This window comes from Trachurus trachurus, assembly GCF_905171665.1.
Source record: "Trachurus trachurus genome assembly, chromosome: 11".
NCBI lineage: Eukaryota > Metazoa > Chordata > Actinopteri > Carangiformes > Carangidae > Trachurus > Trachurus trachurus.
Genome location: NC_139904.1, coordinates 1,285,430 through 1,309,532, shown reverse-complemented (window position 1 = coordinate 1,309,532; position 24,103 = coordinate 1,285,430). Strand labels below are relative to the sequence as shown.

Sequence of the window (24,103 nt, the reverse complement as noted above, 5' to 3'; positions counted from 1 at the left end):
TTCACAACAAACTGCTGATTTCTCTTCATGAAACGTGATGTTTTAAACAGGTAGAGGACAGAGTTTTTTCTCATGGCACAATTCAATCGGATCACGAAATAAAACTTTGGCTCCCATTCACTCACATGGAGACTTTTTCCAAGTTGAGGTCCCATGGCGACGTTACTTCCTGCTTCCGCTTCGGAGACGGTTTTCTTCTTGTTTTATGCATCTTAAATTATTTTTATCTTGCACATTTTATTATTCATCCATGGCACAGGATGGTTGAGACCAAACATGGAAGCAGGTTGGAAACAGCAAAAACTATATAATTACAAAATAATTAACCCAAATAACTTCACCTAAGACCAAACCCAGATAAGGACCGTGGCCTGGAAATGTATAAAATCTAATTCCATACTTGCGTAGGAACTCTGTATAATAAACATGTAGGTTTATGACACATAGAAGAGGTAAAAGGAAGAGAGGTGAGAGGTTTAGTGATAAAGACAAAACCTTTAACAGCTGAGTGTTGGCGACACTCACCACTTGGAGAGGTAGAACTCGTAGAGTCGGACCGGACAGCGGAGAGGGTTCTCTATGTTCTCCATCATCTCCAGGATGTCTTCCTTACTCTCCTCCTCCTTACGCTTCTTAGCAGCTGGAGCGTCGGGGTCTGAGGAGCCACATCACAAACTCACTCACTCAGTTTTTTCTACTTCATTGTTATTGATTTTTTTTCTTCTGCTTTGTTTCCTCTGCTGCAGCAACATGTGAATTTCCCCTGTGTGGGATCAGTTCAGGTTTATCTCACCTTATCTTTAATACACTTCCTGTTGATCCCAGACCATAACATTCTAAGTAACAGATATAGTGCTAAATAATTAGACATATTTACTGTAGAAGTTTATGGAGCAGTGTGTTTACAGTGCAACAAACATCAAAAAAATCAACCATGTCAATTCATTTTGCACAAATATTTAATGTTTCCAAATTCTCTTTGAGAGGATTTGCATCTTTTTGAAGGTAACACACTATTAAGCATTAGTTAAGCATGAATAAACACTGAATTCTTCATTTATAACGCATGAATACTCGTTAGTATGTAGTTTATAAATACAGTTAAACATGTTTTACTCATTGATAAGCACCAACTGTATTATAAACTACATACTAATGAGTATTCATGTGTTATGAATGAAGAATTCAGTATTTATTCATGCTTAACTAATGCTTACTCATGTGTACTTACTATAAAGTGTAACCCTTTTTGATAATTTTAAACAGTAAATAATATTTTTGGACCTTTTCTGATGCTTCATAGACCAAACAATTAGACAACAAAATAACTACATGATAGTAAAAACAATAGTTAGTTTCATCTGGACTCTAAAATCATATAAGTGAAACATAAAATCCAGGCTTTAATCAGATTCAGACTCATTACATCAGAGACCATCATGTTTATTTCACACTTTGTGTTTGTTTTGTGCCAATTTATTTTCTTTAGGGAAAATTTAAAGGGACAGTAGCATTTTTTAAAAAGTGAAAGGCCGTGAAAATAGGCCGTTTCTTTGGGTCTGTTCACAACACTGTATGTTGTAAATCTCTGGGCAGGGCTATTATGGGCTGGCGTTGCTAACGGGAGGAGTGTAGAGAGTCTTCTACTGCAATTAAAGTACTTAGGGGCTATTTGTAGATCATACAACCACACTTTAAAAAAATGCTACTATCCCTTTAAAGATTCAAATAACTAATACAAGTTGTGATTGTTGTGTTTTAATAAACTCCAGCTGTGTGTGTGTGTGTGTGTGTGTGTGTGTGTGTGTGTGTGTGTGTGTGTGTGTGTGTGTGCTGAACTGGTGCAGTGTGTAACTCTGTACCTGTGTCGGGCTCGGCGATGGAGATGGGCGGGTAGAAGCGCAGGAAGGTGGTCTTGGTGTTGTTGGGGTTGGACTTGGTGCAGCGCATGACGTGGGCGAAGGACAGCTGGCGGTGCTGCTCCACCGCGGTGAAGCCGAAGTATTTACAGCAGAAGAAGAGCAGCGTGTTGAGGAGGACGATGGGGGAGTACGCCCCCAGCTGCTTACAGTCCCACAGGAAGTCCTCCTCCACCCGGGAGTGGACGTAGCCTGGAGAGGGACGGAGACAACCGGTCATACAGGGTTTATACAGGAACCTTGAAGTTAATTCTAAAACCTTTTTAAGACTTTTTCAAGACCTTCTCAATATTTTTCAAAACCTCACCACCAGGGTTCGAAATTAACTTTTTTGATCACCAGCCAATCAGAATTTCCACTAGCCAAATTTTTTCCCGGTGAAAATAAGAGAGATTCTTTACATTCGCACTGTGTTTCCCATGACAATAGCATGTTTTTAGCCTAGCTATCATACTGACAACTGAAATAATTACTTTCAGGTATTGTGCCTCCTCTATTACAGTTTTTCTCCGTTGGTTTGGCTCATTTTTCAAAACAGAAATTACATTTTCAAAACAACATGGACAAACCTCCAAACCACTTGGCAAATGTTCACAAAAGAATTGTATTTCTCATTAATTTCATCACATTGTGGCCTAAATGTCTTCGTACATCTTTGCAAATGATTAAGTAGGCTACAGGTAATGTGTGATATCAAACCTTATAGGCTACTCTTACCCTAAAATCCTGTTTTTATTATTTTATTGTTTATTTTTTCAGTTTTATACACAATTGTATTCTGTTACCTGGTCAAAAAAGTAGTAACTATTGTCAATGAAGGACTGGGCTAAGACTGAGAGGTGGACAGGGGGATATTTCAGTGTTTCTCTTCTATAAACACATTCTAAATCTGGGGGCAGAGCTCTGGGAAACAGTCGGGGAGAACCAGAGCGGTCCGGTTTGGGAAAGACTTTATAAAGTTGTGAAAAGACTTTTTAATACTTTTTATGGGTCTTCATTTCCCCAAAATTGATTTATCACCTTTTAATACTTTTCAAGACCCAGCAGATACCCTGTCAACACATCTGGAGACGGATGGAGAGACAAACTGAGAGTAACAGAGTCAGTGAACTCACCACTGGCCATGATGGAGGGTTTGAAACCTCTGAGCATCGTGGTGAACTCGGTGGAGAACTTGTTGTAGAATCGATCCATGAATATGTTCTCCACTCGACCGTTCTCAAACAGGTACTGCACACAGAGGACAGAGGAGACACAGTCAGGACCAGAACATGTAGAAGATGTTGTTTGTCTTTGTTTTTGTTTTGTTTTTTCCAATAGATTTTTATCGAACAAAACAAAACAAAACAAAACAAACAAACAACATACAAGTGCTCTCTGTATTCACATATCAATACGGAAAGAAAAACAAGCCTCCATCCAAACCCAAATGTAAACTTAGCTCATGACTGTCCTTACCCCAAAAGTAAAAAAGACATCAGAAAGGAAAAGACACACAATATATGGACTGAAAAAATAAAGGAAATATATCAAATGGAACAAATAACATATTCCCTGAGGCATACATATATAGGCAAACATATATTCACTAAAAGCTGGAGCCCTGCTATGGGTATACTGATATCATTTTATTTCTTTTATTCCATCTTGTTTTATTCTATTCTATTTCATTTTATTTTATATTTTTCTTTGTCACTGTGTCTCCGTCTCCTTTGTTGTACCATAACTGTTGCCTTGTGTATGAAACAGCAGATATGATGGTTATGATTCTGTACATGATTTTGTATGAAACTTAAATAAAAATTAAGTTCAAAAAAAAGGAAAAGACAAAGAAAAGAAAAGAAAATAATAAAATAAATAAATAAATAATAATAATTAAAAAGGAATTGATTTTTTTTTTTTAAGTAAGTAAACGAAATACAGACAGATAAACAATAAAATTAAATTTAAAATACATAAATAAGTTACACAAGTAGATATAGTCGAATAAGATCTAAACAAAAGCAGTGAAGGGGAGAGTTAGAGACTGGCAATAACACATCTGATACCATAAATCATCTAGTGGAAGTATCCCAGTCTAAAGTATATCTCCCCTGTGTTGTCTAGTTGTTGTTGTTGTTGTGTTTAAGTGTCTTGGTCTTTTAAAGAGAGAAAGACACGCACATCGTAGGCCCAATTGGGATGGGTGCTGGATCAACGAGGAGTAAATGCAAAAAGAGAAAAGATCCGCACACCATGAGCTCCCTTCAGAAAAATTTAATAGCGTGACGTTTCGAGCAAAACAATGCTCTTTTTCAAACTGCTGTATTTAAGTGTCTTGGTCTCACCTGCTGGATGCCGAGGCAGAGGTAGAACAGGCTGTCGGGCGAGTACGGTTCTCCGTTGGGCCGCTTCAGCTCGGTGATGAAGCAGCAGAGGCCGTAGCTCAGCTCGGCCGTGGTGCATCGAAGGACGTCCTCCTTCAGCTCCATGGGACGAGCTGAGACACAACAACAACAACAACCATGAGAGTTTGTTTTGGATGAGACAAAAATCTAACTTTTAAAGGGGAAAGTTCAACATTTTTGGCAAATTCGTCCATTGCCATCATCCCCTGTAGTCATAGGAGCACGTTAACTACCTTTATTTGTTTTCCCTAAATACACAATCCAACAACTCCACAACACTCTGGTGGACAAGTTGTGACCTGCACATTCACCACGCTATGAGATAATCATGTAACATCACGAGACAAAGTTGTTTTTAGAGGCGAATGCAGCCGGAACTACATTCCAGACATGGCTGCTGGGCGGAGGGATTTCAAAAGCGCAAGTAGTTCCCAGTATATGCTTCATGTGTCGTAATGTTACATAATGTTTCATGATTATCTCATAGTGTGGTGAATGTGCAGGTCACAACTTGTCCACCAGAGCGTTGTGGAGTTGTTGGATTGTGTATTTAGGGAAAACAAATAAAGGTAATTAACACTGTCCTATTATGACTGTAGGGATTATGGCAATGGGCGAATTTGCCAAAATGTTGAACTATCCCTTTAAATAAAAACAGATTTCAGATTGTGAAGTTTAACCTGTTGTCTGAATCAAAGAAGGATGGAAGGAAGGAAGGAAGGACGAAGGGAAAGAAGGGAGGAGGGAGGGAACAGATTAGGTCAGTTGGGTCAAAAAGGAAGGAAGGAAGGAAGGAAGGAAGGAAGGAAGGAAGGAAGGAAGGAAGGAAGGAAGGAAGGAAGGAAGGAAGGAAGGAAGGGAGGAAGGAGGGAGGGAGGGAAGGAAGGAAGGAGGGAAGGAGGGAAGGGAGGGAAAAAGGATTGTGGAAAGAAGGAAGGGAAAAAGGAAGGAAAGAAAGATGGAGGGAGGGAACAGATCAGGTCAATTGGATCAAAAGAAGGAAGAAGAAGTAAGGACGACAAGAAGGAAGGGAAAAAGGATTGTTGAAAGAAGGAAGGAGGAAGGGAACAGAAGGACGACAGGAGGGTTAAAATGAACTGAGGAAGAAGGTTTTTTTCTTCTCAGACTCACAGAAGCGTGGTTTCTCCAGGTTGGGCTGAGTTTTCCTCCACTGGATCCATCTCTTCCAGGCGTCAACTCCGTACTCACTCTTCAGCTTGGGGCCTTCGACCGGCGCCTTGAGGGCCGAGCCTTTCTGAGACGCCAGTTCAGCCGCCTTCGACGCCCGCGACTTACGACCCTTCAACGAAACAAAAAGAGAGAGAGAGGAGCTGAAGAACTGAACCGCCGTCATGATCATGACTCTAGACTATAGGATGAATCTCCTTGTTGTTTACAACTACTTCCTGGTAGAAAACCAGCATGAGAACAATAGTGACGGACGAAAGTTTCTCTATATTTATCTTATTTTTCATGTCACTATATCACCGTTTAGACTAATCTGATGTTTGTAAAGTTTATAAAACCAATGATTGGACAAACATTACTATTTCTGTGTGCATGTTTTTGTAATTAGTCATGGTTATCATAGATTAGCCGGGCTAACGGTTAGCTACCTGTTTAACTTTAATAACTCAGTGACTCAATAAACGCTCCATAAAAAATAAAAATTCTCCAGCGGATATCTGAGTTCCAATATGACTGAGCTAACTGGAGTAGTTTCATGTCGTGTCCGACAACGGGAGGGTTTTAACAGCTGACGTCCTGATGTTAGCTTAGCTACCGCCGTTAGCTTAGCTGCTGCTGTTAGCATATCTACCGTTAGCTTAGCTACCGTTAGCTGTCCCTGTCAGCTGCAGCCACTGATGCTTTCTAGACACTGTGATTCCCCCAAACTGAATAAATACAACACATAGCAACACAAAACATACACACAGAAATAGTAATGTTTCTTCAATCATTTCAGATTTGTCTAAACGGTGATAGGGCGTGAAAAATATGATATATAGCTAAACTCTCGTTCGTTACTATTGATCTCATTCAAATTACAGCTGGTTTTCTACCTGGAAGTAGAATGTAAACAACAAGGAGATTCGGTCTATGAATAAAAACCAAATCCGGTCTCGTTACCCTCTTCTCTCGGGCTTTCCTGTGAGCTTGTCGTCGGCGTGAGGCGGCGGCGGCGGGCGGAGGGCTCGGAGGTTGCTGGGACTTTTCTCTGAGCTTGGCCATCTTCTCCAGAGTTTCTGACAAATGATATAAGACATGAAACTTTAAAGGGAGAGTCTGGAGTTTTGTTCCTTGCAGTTTGTAAACAAAACATTGAAACTGGGCCCCTCCTCCTCTGGGGCTAAGCTGTGTAGCCTCCTGCTCCTGACAGCAGCGGTTGTCATGACAACAAAGGAAAGGAAATACAGTCTGAGTGAAGCTCTGGAGCCGTGGGCCGATAGCCGACCGTCACCAACACCGGGAGCCTCCGTGTTATGTTGTTATGTCGTTGTAGTGAGCTGGGAAGACGGTGTTAGTGGCGGATGCTAACCGCTACCGCTAGCCGAAGTTAGCATCGAGCTAGCTCACTACAACGGCCCTCATACTTGTTACCAGTGTCGGTGACGGTGGGGAATCGGTCCGCGGCTCCAGCGCTTCACTCAGACTGTGTTTATTTTTCTTTGTTGTCCTGACTGCTGCTGAGAGAGAGAGACGTGCTAGCACTCGTTAGCATCAGAGACAGCTAGTGCGGCTAGCAGCTCTGAGCCTCGTAGCTTCACCTGAGCTCCGTCATTGGCTGGAGAGAAAACACAGACTCTCTCGCCATTGATATCTATGCTCTCTAGCTCCACCCAGAAACGTCCACGTGCACAACAAAACCTGAACAAAACAAAGCAAAAGACCAAAATACAGGCAGGGGGAGGGGGGGGGGGGCTGCAGACACAGCCCCCACCACACAGGACTAGAAGCCCAGAGGTGATGATTAAGACGGATTTCATTTGTACAAGTCTAATGTTTATTTTTGGGCATAAAACTCCAGACCCAACCTTTAAAAAACTAAGAACCAGACCGGCGTCATTTAGGTGGAGATTTAAAAAAATTAAACAACCACAACAAATCCACGTCTTTCGGGACTCACCGACAGTGAAGTCGGCCTCGACGTCCATGGGCGGCGGACCAGGGGGCGGGGCCTCGGCCTGGGGCTCGCTGGGCGAAACCACGGGAACGTCCGCGATGGCGCTGAGCTTCTCCTGGGTGTTGGAGCGACTGGGCGTCCTGAGGCCCGAGGCGTCCGACGAGGCCTCCTCCCAGTTGTTGAGGAAACTGGCCAAGTCGTCCGTGTCCAAGTCGTCGCTATAGTTACTGACGTGATCTGTAACGATACACACGAGACACCTGCACATCAATCACACGTCTCTACACAATTAATCAAAGACATAAAAAAAAGGCTGAAAATGACAATAGTAGGAATTGAAATAAAAACTTAAAATAAAAAATATCTGTGGCAGGTAATTTGATGCACCACTGATTGAATGAAAGGTGGGAAATCTGTTTTTATTTAAAGGGATAGTTCAACATTTGGCAGATTGGCCCATTGCCATAATCCCTATAGTCATACCAGTAGGTTTGTTACCTTTAATTGTTGGTGCAAGCTGTTTTAAGAACGGCGGAGCAGAGCCGTGAGCTGCTCAGAGCTACGCTACGGAGGCTCATTATGGGATTTCTTGGTTTCCCCTCATCAAACTCATCAAATACACAATCCAACAACTCCACAACGCTCTGGTGGACAAGTTGTGAGCTGCACATTCACCACGCTATGAGATAATAACACAACGTTACCACACAGAGTTGTTTTAGAGGGAAATACAGAGACTGTTGATGAAAAACTGTCCCTGAAGGCAACGTACATCAGTGGTTTTGCATGAATTTCCCTCTAAAACAACTCTGTGTGGTAACGTTGTGTTATTATCTCATAGCGTGGTGAATGTGCAGCTCACAACTTGTCCACCAGAGCGTTGGAGAGTTGTTGGATTGTGTATTTGATGAGTTTGATGAGGGAAACCAAGAAATCCCATAATGAGCCTCCGTAGCGTAGCTCTGAGCAGCTCACGGCTCTGCTCCGCCGTTCTAAAAACAGCTTGCACTGACAATTAAAGGTAACGAACCTACTGCTATGACTATAGGGATTATGGCAATGGGCCAATTTGCCAAAATGTTCAACTATCCCTTTAAAGAATTGATTCTCCACAGATGTTTACAAAAAATTAGGAAAGATATTTGAGGAAAAACTGGACATTTTTTCCTTTTGCTGTGATCGTCCTTCACTACATGTTTATTCAACTTCAGGTCGGTTTCACTCTTTTTTTCCCTTCTTAATTTTTTTTTTACATAAATCACAATTAGACATTAACGATTCATCCAGTTTCCTCCAAACCTTCCTCCTCCTCCTCCTCCTCCTCCTCCTCCTCCTCCTCCTCCTCGTCGTTTCTCTCACCTTCTGCGGCGGCCGCTTCCTGTCTCTCCGTCTGTTTCTCCGTCGCGCTCTCCTTCGGCCGCTCCGTCTTGTCGTTCTTGGCCTCCTGCTCCGCCACCATCTCGGCCATGAGGATGAGCTCGGCCTCGAACGGGTCAGACGGGATCTTCTCCTTGATCTCCTGGATCGTCTCCACGATGCGCTCGGCGCTGTCCATCGTCACGGGGAGGAACATGGGCACCGGCAGCTGGTCGGGGAAATAACATTATAATGAGATTATTGTCTTTCACTTTGGTCGATAAGAAACGATTGTTTGTGCCAACAAAGTTTGCCAGGATAACATCAGAGAAAAACTAGAAAAAGCATTTCCAAGAATGAAAATGCGTGTGAATGCTGAAAGCAGCTGAACGCCATTGCTGAAGAAATGCTGAATGAGCTGAAGAAATTGTTGAAACAATGTTGAATTAACTGAAGAAACCGCTGAGGCAATGTTGACTGCAACGACTAAAGCTGAAACATAAAACTTGAAAGCTGAGAGATGAGGGTCTTTCTACTTTCTATAACACTTTCGTCTGAGCCTCTAAACTTCACCTGGTTCTTATTAAGAACCAGGTGAAGCGGACAGCGCGGGAAACTCGGCCCCAGAGTTGCAGCGCATTATGCAGCACACAACCTGTTCAAGGCAACAGAGAGTTTTGAACGCTTCATCACCCATTATTAGCAGTAAAAAAACTTAAAACGCATGTGCATTTCTTCACAAATCCTGCCTCAAGTTCCTTTAAGTTGTCACTGAAGCTCATCCTGCAAACGTTTGATAAATGCTGCGTTTCTGTCGTCATGGTGTCTTGAACTCATTTCTTCACTGCAGGCCTGTTTGAAGTTCTCCACTAATGAATTAAGACTCTTTAGACGTTAAATGATCCACAAACAGAAACTAAAAAGAGCTGTTGCATCATTCTGCAGAACTTTCAGTGTGACAAAGCTCCGCCCCCCCCCACAAGACTCAGAAAACAGGAAACTGCTGCACTTCCTCTTCAGTTCCAGAGCGGCAGACTGAAGAAGAGACGATCAGATTCAGCTTCAGACCAAACTAAAAACTGCTGCTTCAACCTGCTGACACTCCACACACAGAAGGTGAGTTTGACTAAAACCTGGACTCAGAGAGAATGATCTAAAATGTATTAACGTTTCAGTTCATCACAACAGCTGAATGTTCACTTGTTCCTGTTTTTCATCAACATAATAAAATGTTGTCTTGACTTGGATTCATATTCAGCTTCGTCTCCTGCAGCTACACAACAATAAATGTTGTGGAGTAGTTTCAGTACAAGTTCCTCCAAACTGAGCTGGAATGAAAGTTCGTAATCGTATTTAGTATAAATGTAGTTCCTTTAAAGAAACTTGAGGCAGGATCAAGAAATAAAACTCATTAGTGATAGAACAGACGTTGTGGCCGTCAGGGTTACTGCAGCCATCAGCCAAGCTGGTGCAGGAGCGCGCATGAACTCTCCACAGCAGTGCGCACACACACGCACACACACACACGTCAGGCTTGGCTGTTAATTTTTACTGCGACACCCGGAGTTTGACCGGGCATCAGGTAAGCAGCACACCATTTATTTATTGAAGTAAATATGGTGATTGTTGTACGTACAGAGCCCCAAGGCTGCGCTGCTCACACACACCTGAAGCTTCACTTTTCATTCAAATGAACTAATGCACTGCCACAATTGTTAGATTTCATCAGCGAGACCAGCATTTATCTCCTAAAAACAATTCAACCAGCCGGCAGAAAACCTCTAAAAACCTGTGGGTAAGTTACTCGGCTCGTTTTCTTCCCTGGGAGGAGGACAGAGGCTGCCCGGCTGATGAGCTCAGCTCCCCAGTGGCAAGCCAAAGCTGTTGAGGACGCGCATGCAGCGTCATTTGACTCACATCCGCGGACAGCGCGGGAAACTCAGCCCCAGAGTTGCAGCGTATTTTGCAGCACACAGCCTGTTCAAGGCAACAGAGAGATACGCAAGGGGGCTCATTCTTTTGGTTTTGAACGCTTCATCACCCATTATTAGCAGTAAAAAACTTAAAACGCATTTCTTCACAAATCCTGCCTCAAGTTCCTTTAAGTTGTCACTGAAGCACATCCTGCAAACGTTTGATAAATGCTGTGTTTCTATTAGGGATGTCCCGATCCGATCACGTGATCGGAAATCGGGGTCGATCACGTGGTTTCAGACTCGATCGGAATCGGACGTTACATCCCGATCAGGAATCGGATATATTACATATCTACATGTCAGGGTTTTCCTATCTGTCTAAAGCGAAGACGGGCCGCAAGGGGGGGCGTATTATTGTGAGATTGTGATATTGTTACATCCCTAGTAGAGCACAAAGAACAGAAAAATAGTGGGATGATACAGTTGATCTACATTAAAAACTTTACTGCATTGCCAAAGTATCGGATCGGGACTCGGTATCGGCAGATACTCAAAATCAAATGACTCGGACTCGGGGGCAAAAAAATGTGATCGGGACATCCCTAGTTTCTATCGTCATGGGGTCTTGAACTCATTTCTTTTCTGAGGCATATTGCACTTTAATGATTTTATTGTATGTTTTTAGTACTTCTCTGCTGTTTTTCCCTTGTACAGTTTTTGTCTTTGTTGTGACGCAGCACTGCTCTCTGTCCGAGAGAAATTTCTCCTTCGGGAGACTAATAAATGATTTTGACTTTGACTTTGAATAAATGTTGTGGAGTAGTTTCAGTACAAGTTCCTCCAAACTGAGCTGGAATGAATGTTCGTAATCGTATTTAGTATAAATGTAGTTCCTTTAAAGGAACTTGAGGCCGGATCAAGGAATAAAACTCATTAGTGATAGAACAGACGTTGTGGCCGCCTGCAAACGTTTGATAAATGCTGCGTTTCTGTCATCATGGGGTCTTGAACTCATTTCTTCACTGCAGGCCTGTGTTTGAAATTCTCCACTAAAGAATTAAGATTCTTTAGACGTTAAATGATCCACAAACAGAAACTAAAAAGAGCTGTTGCATCATCCTGCAGAACTTCCAGTGTGACAAAGCTCCGCCCCCTCACAAGACTCATAAACCAGGAAACTGCTGCACTTCCTCTTCAGTTACAGAACCGCAGACTGAAGAAGAGACGATCGGATTCAGCTTCAGACCAAACCAACAACTTCCTGTGAGTGAGTCCAGCTACAACACTGCTGCTTCAACCTGCTGACACTCCACACACTGAAGGTGAGTTTGACCAAAACCTGGACTCAGAGACACAGTAAACTAAAGTCTACTGACTAGGCCTGTAACGATACACCAAAGTCACGATTCGATTCGTATCTCGATTTCTGACCCGCGGTTCGATACACGATTCGATTCAATTCGAATTTTATTAAGGTTAAAAAAAGAAGAGATTTTGATAGTAAAAACTGCATTATTTATTATAACAACAATATATAGCCTAACATTAACAATTATAACTAGGGCTGCCCCCAAATAGTCGACCAAGCACTGGTCGACCAAAAAAATGATTCAATTTTATTTAAAAGTGCATCCACAAGGCAAACTCAATGCAATTTAGCCGACCAAAATCTCAATGGTCGCTTGGTCGCAGGAAAAAAGACATTTGGAGCCGTGTTTTGTCAAAATTAAGTCAAAATCAATATGACTGAACTGTATATGAAAGGCTATAGGGCTTTTAATTTGAAGGGCCAGATACAGGAAGTCGTGACACACACTCGCTGTCAGTTTGTTGTTGTTGTGTTGTTTTTTTAACACTGCACGGCAGGTCGGTCCCTACTTTTTTCACTTGTCAAGAGCGACTTTAGACGTTTCTGGTTTGGAAGCACGTACCACCGCTGTTTTCAACATTTAGCGGGTGCTGCTTTGGGTCCCGGCCCCGTCCCACAGCGTTCACCGGCGGTCTCTCACAGTGTCACGGAGCAGAGACATGACAGTCCCCGCTGCAGTCAGAGTCGCGCACCCCCCCCCGCTTCACAGCAGGAGCTCGCAGTCACTCACCCTCCTCATCTGTGTTTATTGGTGATAAACGGGCATAACGGTAAAACCCGACCGACTTGTTGAAACTAATCAAGTTCATAGGAGTTCACACTGTGTGTGCAGAGTGATCTGGCTGTGTGATGTGTGTCTGAGTGACGGCGGAACGTGTCCAACAAAAAAAAAAAAAAAAACAGCCACGTAGCGTTGGAATGGGTGTGTCGCGGTTCTGCCATTTCATTGGCGACACAGGTTCGTGTCTTAGGGTGTCGCAGTTTCGGTTTCGATACATGTATCGTTACGTGTATCGTTACAGGGCTACTACTGACTAGACTCAAGTCAGTAGAAGAGAGAGGGGAGCCATGACTGACTCTATTTCCTGTCTGCTGTGTTTTCAGCTTCGCTCACAGACTAAATGGCTTCCAGACTAGAGGAGGATCTCTGCTGTACGGTCTGTACGGAGGTCTTCAGAGATCCTGTTGTTCTGTCCTGCAGCCACAGCTTCTGTAAAGACTGTCTGAAAAGCTGGTGGAAGGAGAAACAAGATCCACTGTGTCCAGTTTGTAAGAGAAGATCTTCAAAGTCTAATCCTCCCTGTAACCTGGTGTTGAAGAACCTGTGTGAGAGCTTCTTACAGCAGAGAGAGCAGAGAGAGCAGAGAGAGCAGAGAGAGCAGAGAGAGCAGAGATCTTCAGAGCCTCTCTGCAGTCTGCACTCTGAGAAACTCAAACTCTTCTGTCTGGACCATCAGCAGCCAGTGTGTCTCATCTGCAGAGATTCAGAAACACACAACAACCACAGATTCAGACCCATCAATGAAACTGCTTCGAAACTGAAGAAGGAACTTGAGGAAACTCTGGAGCCCTTAAAGAAGAAGTTAAAGGGTTTTGAAGAAGTTCAAGTGAAGTTTGGTCAAACAGCAGAACACATGAAGGTCCAGGCCCGACACACAGAGAGGCAGATTAAGGAGCAGTTTAAGAAGCTTCACCAGTTTCTAGAAGAGGAAGAGGAGGCCAGGATGGCTGCACTGAGGGAGGAAGAGGAGCAGAAGAGTCAGAGGATGAAGGAGAAGATGGAGGCTCTGAGCAGAGAGAGAGCAGCTCTTTCACACACAGTCAGAGCCACAGAGGACGAGCTGAGAGCTGAAGACGTCTCATTCCTGCTCAACTACAAGGCTGCAGTGGAAAGAGTCCAGCAGCGCCCCCTGCTGGAGGATCCACAGCTGGACTCAGGAGCTCTGATAGACCAGGCCAAACACCTGGGCAACCTGACCTTCAACATCTGGAACAAGATGAAGGACATGGTCTCCTACAGTCCTGTGGTTCTGGACCCAAACACTGCTCATCCAGAACTCAGCCTGTCTAAAGATCTGACCAGTGTGAGAGGAGGAGGCAAACAGCAGCTTCCTGACAATCCAGAGAGGATTGATTATTTCTCCTCTGTCCTGGGCTCTGAGGGTTTTAACTCAGGGACTCACAGCTGGGATGTCCAGGTTGGAGACAATACAAATTGGATACTGGGTGTGTCAACAGAGTTTGTGCAGAGGAAGGGAGGCAACATGTGGTCTGAATCGTGGATGTTAGGGTTCTTTGGAGGTAAATACAGAGCACATTTACCATCAACTCCATTCACTGATCTCCCAGAGCAGAAGAAGCACCAGAGGATCAGAGTGAATCTGGACTTCAACAGAGGAAAACTGTCGTTCTCTGATCCTGATACTAACACACACATACACACCTTCACACACACTTTCACTGAGAAAATGTTTCCATTCATTGGTGCTGGTGATAACCTCCCAGTGAAGCTGTTACCAGTGAAGCTGTCAGTGACAGTGGAGCAGAGCAGTTAGAGATAAAGAGGACGATCATATTCATAATAGTGCTGTCAAACAATTAAAAATTTTAATCATGATAAATCTCAGTTAATTGCGATTAATCGTATTTTTGTCTTTTTTGCTCAAAATATCAGAAAGTCAGTGTATTGTGTTATAAATGTAAAGTATAAAAGCAACATCCAGTGATGTAATAGGTTATTAGAGGTATTTAACCATCAGCACAGGTGAGGAGAGCGTTTGGTGACAAGAAGAACAAGTTCCCTAGTGTAGGAACGCAGGAGCAAAACATAATGCAGGGTTTTCTGTAACATTATAAGACGGGGCACAGAATGTAGTATGCTATAGTGTAACACATAAGCATGAATTATTGTTAACAGACCAACTCAAATCATCTCCATAACTATGAATTTACTAACATCCATATTTTCAGGTGTACAGCTCTTTTTCTTTTTTTTCCTTAGGTAGAAAAACCTTTAACCCTTACACCCCTCCAGGACTCAATGAGTTCTCGCCTGTTGCGTTATTGAGCAGCATTTTGGCTACAATCATGCTATAGCAAAATGGTTTGGGGAAGTTATGTATTTATCTGTGAAATTATGTGTAATTAATCTGTGTTGAAATTATCTGTAATTAAAATACTCCCTTTCGTTGAGTCTTCGTGATGGTGAAGTCATAACTTTTTAATGGTTTTATATTTTAAGATCTTTTTTTTGTTGTTATTTAACTTCTTTCCCACCATGATTGTCAATTTCAAACAATAAAATTAATTAATTAACCTTTACAGGCCAGTTTCTGTGATGTACACTCATTTCTATACAAAGATGGATTTTGTTTTTATGATTACAACTGTCTGGGGTCAGACAATGTTTATGGGGAATATGTCATTGAGTCCTCATGATGGTGAAGTCATAACTTTTTAATGTTTTTTGGTTATGTTATTTAACTCATTGAGTGCCAACCACGTAATTTCTCGTTTTTCGTTCCCATGCGTTGAGTGCCAAAAACGAGATTTTTCGTTTTTTGCTTTTTTTTTAAATTATGAAAATAGACACTTTAATACACATTATATGTAAATTTGGGGACTCTACGACGAGGAGAACTGAAATAGATGACGATCAAAGTCTCATGACAGCTCATGATCTGGAAGTTTTTATCATAACTCGGTTTCTGCAAACGGAGTTCTGCATGTGGATGCAGCAGCTGCTCCGCTCTCACCTGCGCTGCTGCTCCAGCTGCTCCAGCAGCTCGGAGCTGAAACAGGAAGCTCTCAGCCGACAGTCCGCCCGGTCTTCACCTCGAGCAACACCGTGTCCTCCCCAAAGTCCTCCCGCGGTAAAATCTGATGGTCTCTGGACCAAAGCAGACCGGCATCACCGACCCGTACCACAGAAGGACCGCGACCACCGGCGGGACCGGTATTCCCGAGCCGCGGTGGCCGACTGACCCTCACGCTCCGCGGCGAGAAGCTGTGACACGGCACGGTGCGTCTGTGTTATTGTTGTTTAGTGGCGCCCCCCCCGCCCCCGATGGTGGTTTTGTGAATAGAACAACAAGTGTTGTATATATTTATCTTATACGAGCCCTTTGATCCAGAAATGCGAGTGTCAGAAGAGCGACAGGCACAAACAGAGCAGCTTTCATAAAAGACGCTCTATCTCCTTTTCTAGAAAAAAAGGAGGGATTTTGGTGAAACCCACCCATGTTTAGCTTGACTTTTCTCAGGAACAGAGGCACGTAGAAACAAACGGTTTGTGGTCATTTGAAGCATAAAGTTAAACCTTTCAATTGAGCTACAGTATGTGTTGGTGGCAATAATATAGAATACACTGTGGCTCTACATAAAAAGTCAAAAATGGTCTAAATTGCCGGTACACTTGACTAAAACTTTGGAAAGGAGCGCGGCACTCAATGAGTTAACTTCTCTCCCACCATGGCTGTTCATTTCAAACCATAAAATTAATTAATTAACCCTCTACAGGCTTTTTTTATGATTACAACTGTCTCAGGCCAGGCAATGTTTATGGGGAATATCAAATTTTATGCATTTTTACTTTTTTGTAGTGTTAGATTGAAACTAGAAAGAGCATCCACTAAAGGGCATTCCAACCAAATCTGTTGATCCACGATCGGCACGCAAGTGGTGATTGATGGGTGGGGGGGGGGGGGGGGGGGGGGGGCTGCGTGTAGTGTGGGAACACATAGGCCACCGCCACAGCCGAACAAAGAGGCAATTAAAATCACCCTGCTTGAAAATTGTTTGTTTTATCAACATTTTTACTGCCCCAAACGTTGCGATGCACGACGTTACACTGCAGAAGTCACACATTCCAACGTCTGTTTCCACCTTCGAATGTTCTCAAGTCCCCCTGTCCCCCTCCCGCGACCCTTTTTGGTAATTTTAAAACCAGCAGCTCATTAGCAATGCACCTCTGGAGGGTGGGCGGAGACTGCGCTGCTCTGCACCCGCCCAGCCACCTCCTCGCACCCCACCCCCTGCTCGCTGACAGCTGGACATTGTACAATTACAGATTCAGCGCGTTTAGTGTAAAACTCCACACTGGGATTCGATCCCAGAATGGAACATGGTCCTTGCTCACAATGCAAGCTGCTCAACCAGGTGAGCTATACCTGTTATACCTTGACAGCTACACCGAGCTGTCCAGCCTTTCACCTCTGAGCCAGATGCAGAGCGGGGCGGGAGCTTGTAGCACTAGCGCCCTCCCCTGGAGCTGTGACACGTCAGCTCCAGTCTCCCTGAAACTGCCAGTTTGCGTCTGCCATTGGTTCACAGCAGTTTGAAGGCAGTAAAACTCAGAAATGCAATTCTGCACTTCCTTTTCTGCTGCTATGTGCTCTAACACAAGAAAAATGCCACAGGAACATGTGAAAAGCTCAAAAAACACGATTTTCATGGGAGGGGGTCTTTAAATAATTTGAATTCTGTTCGAACAGCGAAGTTCATTTCGTTCCCACAGCCCTGACGGGTCTGTGAGGTCTGTGAGGTGTGTGTGAGGTGTGTGAGGTGTGTGTGAGGTGTGTGAGGTCTGTGAGGTGTGTGAGGTGTGTGAGGTGTGTGAGGTGTGTGAGGTGTGTGAGGTGTGTGAGGTGTGTGTCGTACCGGCAGCGGCAGCCCCACGGGTCGGGGCGTAAACTGGCTGTACATGTTCATGGGGACGGGGATGAACACCGGCACCGGGACAGGCAGGACCAGGACCTTAGGGAAGGCGCCGTCTACAGAAAGAAGAGAGGAAGAGAAACCACGTCGCTGTCATGACTGGAATCACAGACTCAGACAGACAGTTACGTCCAATAATAATAATAATAATAAATTTCATTTGTAGAGCACATTTCATGCACAAGTGCAGCCCAAAGTGCTTTAACAACACAATCTCAGAAACAGAACAAGAACAAGAACAAGAACAAGAACAGCAGTTAAAAACAGTTAACAACAACAGTTTAGTTTAGTGGCCGACGTCTTTTAAAACAGAGTTTCCCAACCTTGGGGTCGGGACCCCACGTGGGGTCGCCTGAAATTCAAATGAGGTCGCCTGAAAATGTCTAGTAGCCTAATTAATGAATTCAAAAAAATCTGACCAAGAAAGGTTAGGAACCACTGTTTTAAAAGACACTTGGGTTTTTTTGGGATGTACTTGCATAGATCTTTCAGCACTCACAATGGGCCGATATAAATGAAAAACTTCATATAACTTGTGCTTTTTTGATGAACAACGGCAACTGGAATATTCAAAAACTGTCAGAATAATCAATAAACATTTTTCATTTCTTTGAAGATTAAGTTTTAAAAAATATTTTATTTAAAAACTTTATAACCACTTTCGGTATTCGGTATTATTCGGTTATTCGGCCAAGCGTTTTGATTTTATTCGGCTTCGGCCAAAAAATGCCATTCGGTGCACCCCTATTAAAAAGAAAAAAAAAACTAAAACTTTAAAAAAGTAATATAAAATCAACCCATATTAAAAGCCAAATTAAAAAGATGGGTTTTCAATTTCTTTTAAAAAATGGCTAAGGAGGCTGCCATTCTTAGATCTAAAGGGAGGGTATTCCAGAGTTTAGGGCCATAAAAACAAAGAGCAGCTTCACCAGTTCTCCTGTGGGACACCTTGGGCACAACTAAAAGAACGCTGAGCGGCCTCACCCGTCTGCGACTCGGCGTCCGTCGTCTGCGTTTTACAGGAAACGCCTTTGTTCTGCACCAGCGGTCGACACATCAGAGCTTTGTTCTTCAGGATCTTCGGGGCCGCAGCCGGAGGAGGAGGAGGAGGATGAGGATGAGGATGAGGAGGATGAAGAGACTTCACAGGATCGGTCTGAATACTGATCTGAAACAACGAGACGGACGAGGGTCAACATCGACTCCAAGAGAAGTTATCGTTGACCCGCGAACACAACAAACACACGTCAGAACAACACAGCTCTGTTACTTTATCGTGGGCCTAGAATATGGAATTTATTACCTGCACATTTTTTTAACTTATCTTTACAATAATTTAGGAGAGCACTAAAGTCTCTCCTGCTAACCAGTCAATACTTTCCACATGGTCGGCCTATCTAAACTAGGATTACTTAATTTATTTTTTTCATATGTTTATCAAGCTTTTGTATTGCATTGTACAATGTTAAATCATGTTAAACCATGTTTGTATTTATTAAGTATGAACCACTGTTCCCTCTAAGGTGTTTTACTGTGCAATTGATAGCTTTCATGTGACGTCACGGCCCGTATGGAACGCCCCCCTGGCGGTCAAAACAATCCACTTCCCCGCTGTCCGCTGGCTTAGGACAAGGCAGAAAAACACACACTGCTCCCTGCTGCTTCAAAAATACCGGTGTTATGGCCCAACTGGTGTCTGATTTAACTGGTTACCGAACCGAACAACAGCTGTGCTGTACTTCCGTCCGCAGATTTGTCACAAATTCACAAATAAAGCCGCAGTTCACATGTTACTGCAGCCAATATGCGTCTGTGAGTGAACCTGTTCCGCCAATCTACAGTCAGTCAGCGCCACACTTCTCTCACTCTGCACAACACTGCACAGTATGACAAAGCCTGTCATGTTAAAGTTACGAACTAATGGAAAACACTCTGAAAATACGCTAAACAACACCGGTCATCGTCCTCGCCGCGCCGCGGTCGGTCCCGACCCTCGTTACCGTGTCGCTGCCGCCGCGGGCGGTGCTGTTGCCGGTGGCGGCGGTCCCGCCGGGTTACCATCGCCGCCGCCGCCGGTCCCGCTGCTCGGACCGCCGTCATCGTTGCCGTCGGTCGCGGTGCGTAGCAAAGCTCCGGGGGGTAAAGGGGGGGCAGCTGGTCACCGTGCAGCCCAGCTAAGGGCTCTGGTTTGTGGGTGAGAGGAGCAGGGAGCCTGGGCTCAGTGGGCTGGAGCTCAGAGCTCAGCGGAGCTGCGGTACCAGGACGGTGTTCCCGTACAGGAAAGTTACAGGTACATTTCTACCACTTCAATGAGTTCAGAAACATTATTTTAAGATAAAAAAAAAAACTACAAAATGGGGCTTTTAATCAGAAACCAGTTGAGCCATCACCGGAGGTATTGGTTGCAAGCGGTGGAGGATGATGGATTCTCCACCAGGTAATAAACATCGCCCAACTGGAGCTTCGGCAGGGAACTGGTCATCTTAAACAGCTCGTATACAGCAGCTGGTGTTGAATATGGGTCACAAGTGCCCAAAACTTCAAAGTTGTTTTTATATCTTTCTTTCTCGGCCGCTGACAGATGATTTAAGTCATTACTCGGTTGTTTGTCCATAGAAAGTCCATTGCGGGGCCACTTTGGAATGTTGCTTTTTGACCGCCAGGTCCCTGGGAAGTGACGTCAGTGAAAGCTATCAATTGCACACTGCTCCCCACCTCTTTGCTCAGAAGACAAAAAAGTTGCACATTCTGTAGTGCAACTGCGATTTAAGTTTTTGCTTGAGAATTATTATTACTGTTCATATCATGAATGCTTCAGTGCCAAGAGTTGATGACACCAACTTGATGTTAGTTATTTTTTGTTCATATGGCAATAAATGCAAACTCTATTTTGCCAAAACAATATTGTATTTTGTTCTCATTAACTGTATCTGACCTAGATATGGAGCAGCCTAGGTAATGTTGTCAAAATAATCTGTAATTAATAGCCAATTGTATTGATATTTGGAGTTGGAGAGAGCCCATAGCACCAGCATGTGGACGTACGCTTCACAGTCGCTCAAGCAGGTCATCAGGGGAGTTGAATTTCTGCTCAGGAGTTTTGAAAATTAGAGGGAACATTGATATGAACGGTTTTTGTACCTCACAAATGCAACTATGCTCATTAGCTTAGAACTGTAGTTGGAGAATGCCACCTACAAGCCCCTGGAGGGTTTTTTTTGGCATTTCCCCTTCACATTGTCTTGGATTTTATATGTTATATCTTTTTTTAACTTTTTGATATGTGAAAATAAACAAACAAACAGACAAACAAACAGACTTACATGTCCAAAGTTCTTCGACTGGACGTTGGAGACGGAGCCTGAGGAGACGAAGACAAATAATAAACACTAACGCACTGCAACATAGAGAACATCAATGCTTCAGAGTGTGTGTGTGTGTGTGTTGTACTTTGTTGGGCCGTTCTGTCGGGAGCGCTGGATTTCGCCGTCGGAGGTCCTGCCAGTGATATGACGTTGGCGATGACAGGTGTATCTGCTGATGAACGAAAACACAACAACAGGAAACAGGTTCAGCTGAAGGTCGGCGGAGCGGCGGCCAGGCTCAGTGATCATTAGAACATCACATTATTAAAGCTATAGTGCGTAACTTCTACGTGTCTGTAAGTATCCGTTTCACCCAAGCCGCTACAAGAGGAGATGATACAACGCTGATGAAGCCGTTCAGCTCCTCCAACACCTCGCCGTATTTTTCAGTATTTGTTCTTTTTGTATTTGGCGTCTTTGGCGACATTCCCACGCTGGTGCACAGGAAACAACGCGTTGTACTGGGTTTTACCCGACAAGGAGAAGGGAGGAGGGAGGAGAGCGCTGCTAGAACCTGAAGAAGCGACCAAGAGGTTCAGAAGTGGATCCTGCTAAAAAGAAAAAGCCTTCCCGTTCGACAGAAGGTCTGTTGGCGGAGAAAGAGAGTGACGGTGCCGGCCGTATCGTTGTAATAACGCAGAAATCCTCTAGAGGCCGATAGAAGTTACGCACTATAGCTTTAGGATGGAGCTAAATTCTAATAGTGACACATTTCTGTTTTGTGCAGATACAATATATTATATTGTATATGAAGAATTAAAGCAGCAGTAAGTGATCCGGTGGTTTTGTCTAACTTCCTGTCAGCAGATGGAGTTAGCAGCCCCCGCCCTCGTCATGGATCTATTGGTCCTCGTCCCTACGTCACCACATTCAGGCGCATCCCTTGGCTGCACACACAGAGAGGACTGCCCCTTTATGCCGTTCTCTCTCCTCATTGGATAAAGGTTGTAGGATACAAGGAAAGTTTTCTCCTGGGCTCAGAGCAGAGCAGAGTGACTGACAGACCCGTGTTTCAGACCAAACACTCTATAGAAGTGATTGCTGTCGGAAGATACAACTATTTAAGACTTATATTAACACAAACATATCGCTTACTTCTGCTTTAAAGGGACAACTAGGAGTTTTGGAAAGCGAAGTGTTTTCACACTACATTTCCCACAGTGCGATCGGACCGTATGAGTTTTGCTTTTACAGCCCACTGCTGTCATGCATGCGCGCTGCTCTGTGTGTGTCGACGACAATAACGGGAAAAGAGATGAACGGAACGATATAGCCTGGCTCGAAAAATCTATTCGTGGCGGACGTAATTTACTCATGGCGGGGCGCCACGAATATGGGAAACACTGCAAAATAACAATAAAGACAAAACGATATATTTATCGATAATGGACCCTTTAACAAGTGGTAACGTAGATTCATCCACATTAATATGAGACTCTTTTATAACCAAATACAGCAGCTGTCGGTACCTTTGAAGACTTCTCCCTGCGTCACCACTTTGTTGGAGCAGAACTGAAGCAGACAGCCGAGGTCACAGAAGTGTTTCACCGCCCCCAGCAGAGGGAGACTCTCCTTCAGCTTCCCTTTCTGCCCACACGTCTCACACTTGGCCACCTGAGAGGAAACACAATCATCATCATCATTATCATCATCATCATCACTGTTTTTGGGGCGTTTCTTTTATATAGTTTAGTTTTATTAAAGGGTTACTTCACCCAAAATCGATAATTCACTAATTTTCTTCTCACCGTCATGCCAAGGAAGGGTCTGGAGAACTTTCAGAGTCATCAAAACTCTTTAGGAGTTCCAGGGGGGGTGGAATTTCATATAATGGCGGCGTTTAGAGTTCACTTTTGTCCAAAACACACACTATGAAACATCCAGATACCTCCATACTGCTCCTCTCTACTGACCCAAGTGTCCTGAAGCCAAGACATGGAAAGCTGTTCGGAAAAAATGTATGTGATATGTGTTATGTGTTTTTAGCCTTGTTGTGGCAGTAGCTCCCAGTGCGAGATTTGCTGCGATGTGTTTACATCATACATCCAATGGTTTACAACGACGAACGAACATCTTGCAGCAAATCTCACGCATGCAACTTTTCATGTGGCGGCTTCAGGACACTTGGGTCAGTAGGACGAGCAGTATGGAGGTATCTGGATGTTTCATAGTGTGTGTTTTGGACCAATCAGAAGTGAACTCTATCCGCCGCCATTTTATGAAAATCCATTGCCAGCCAGACCTACAAAAGCATTTTGATGACTCTGAAAGTTCTCCAAACCCTTCCTTGGTCAGTAGACGATTGGTGAATTATGGATTTTGGGTGAACTATCCCTTTTGAAAACACTGCTGGGGGGTTACGTACGTGGCAGAACAGCATGGTGTATTTGGACCGACACTCCTCGGAGCAGAACTCCTCCGTTGATCCTCCGTACTGAGCCGTCACCAGCTTCTTGGACATGGAGTGACAGTAAACACACGACTGACAGTGTTTCCCCCAGTTCATGGTCAGCTCGTGTCTGTAGAGGAGTTTACAGCCTGTTCACACAGAGAGAAGGACATACAAAGGACAGAAGATTATTTTATTTCATATTATTCTGTGGTTTTGCCATATTTGTGTTACTGTGTGGAAGTCTGGGGTAATGTGTATAAAACCAACCTGTTGCCTCTGTACATATTACAAAAACGAGCCATAAGAACAGTTTTTAATGTTAGGTTCAATGATCACACTAAGCCACTTTTTTTTTAAGGCAACTGCATTAACATTTTTTGACTTGGTAAAATTTAAAACTGCATTAATCATGTATAAAGCAAAAATTAATCTTCTTCCTTGTATAATCCAGAAATTATTTCATGAGAGGGAAGGTTGTAAAAGATAGGCTATGACTTAAGAGGAAAACTCAAATTGCAACAGCAAAGTGTAAGATCGACTCTCAAAAGTATGTGTATTTC

The 24,103-nt window shown here is 43.6% G+C and overlaps 2 protein-coding genes across 2 annotated transcripts in view; one reads left to right on the top strand and one right to left on the bottom strand.

Annotated features, from left to right (window-relative positions):
- Positions 1–24,103, bottom strand: part of zmym4.1 (zinc finger MYM-type containing 4, tandem duplicate 1) — a 58,936-nt gene that overhangs the window by 3,677 nt on the left and 31,156 nt on the right. Inside the window, exons 13-26 of the mRNA XM_083982466.1 lie at positions 23,517–23,689; positions 22,621–22,765; positions 21,237–21,323; positions 21,110–21,147; positions 18,771–18,954; positions 17,730–17,842; positions 8,790–9,015; positions 7,434–7,667; positions 6,437–6,552; positions 5,438–5,606; positions 4,247–4,398; positions 3,035–3,149; positions 1,863–2,111; positions 526–655 (exon numbers count right to left, since the gene is read on the bottom strand). Coding sequence (XP_083838592.1) covers positions 526–655; positions 1,863–2,111; positions 3,035–3,149; positions 4,247–4,398; positions 5,438–5,606; positions 6,437–6,552; positions 7,434–7,667; positions 8,790–9,015; positions 17,730–17,842; positions 18,771–18,954; positions 21,110–21,147; positions 21,237–21,323; positions 22,621–22,765; positions 23,517–23,689 — 2,131 coding nt within the window. The remainder of the gene's footprint in view (positions 1–525; positions 656–1,862; positions 2,112–3,034; positions 3,150–4,246; positions 4,399–5,437; positions 5,607–6,436; positions 6,553–7,433; positions 7,668–8,789; positions 9,016–17,729; positions 17,843–18,770; positions 18,955–21,109; positions 21,148–21,236; positions 21,324–22,620; positions 22,766–23,516; positions 23,690–24,103) is intronic.
- LOC310993985 (E3 ubiquitin-protein ligase TRIM35-like) lies at positions 9,810–14,676 on the top strand. The gene is made up of 3 exons (XM_083982479.1): positions 9,810–9,902; positions 11,828–12,024; positions 13,176–14,676. Exon 3 carries the CDS (start codon positions 13,193–13,195, stop codon positions 14,624–14,626), a length of 1,434 nt encoding a protein of 477 aa, XP_083838605.1. The 5' UTR covers positions 9,810–9,902; positions 11,828–12,024; positions 13,176–13,192; the 3' UTR covers positions 14,627–14,676.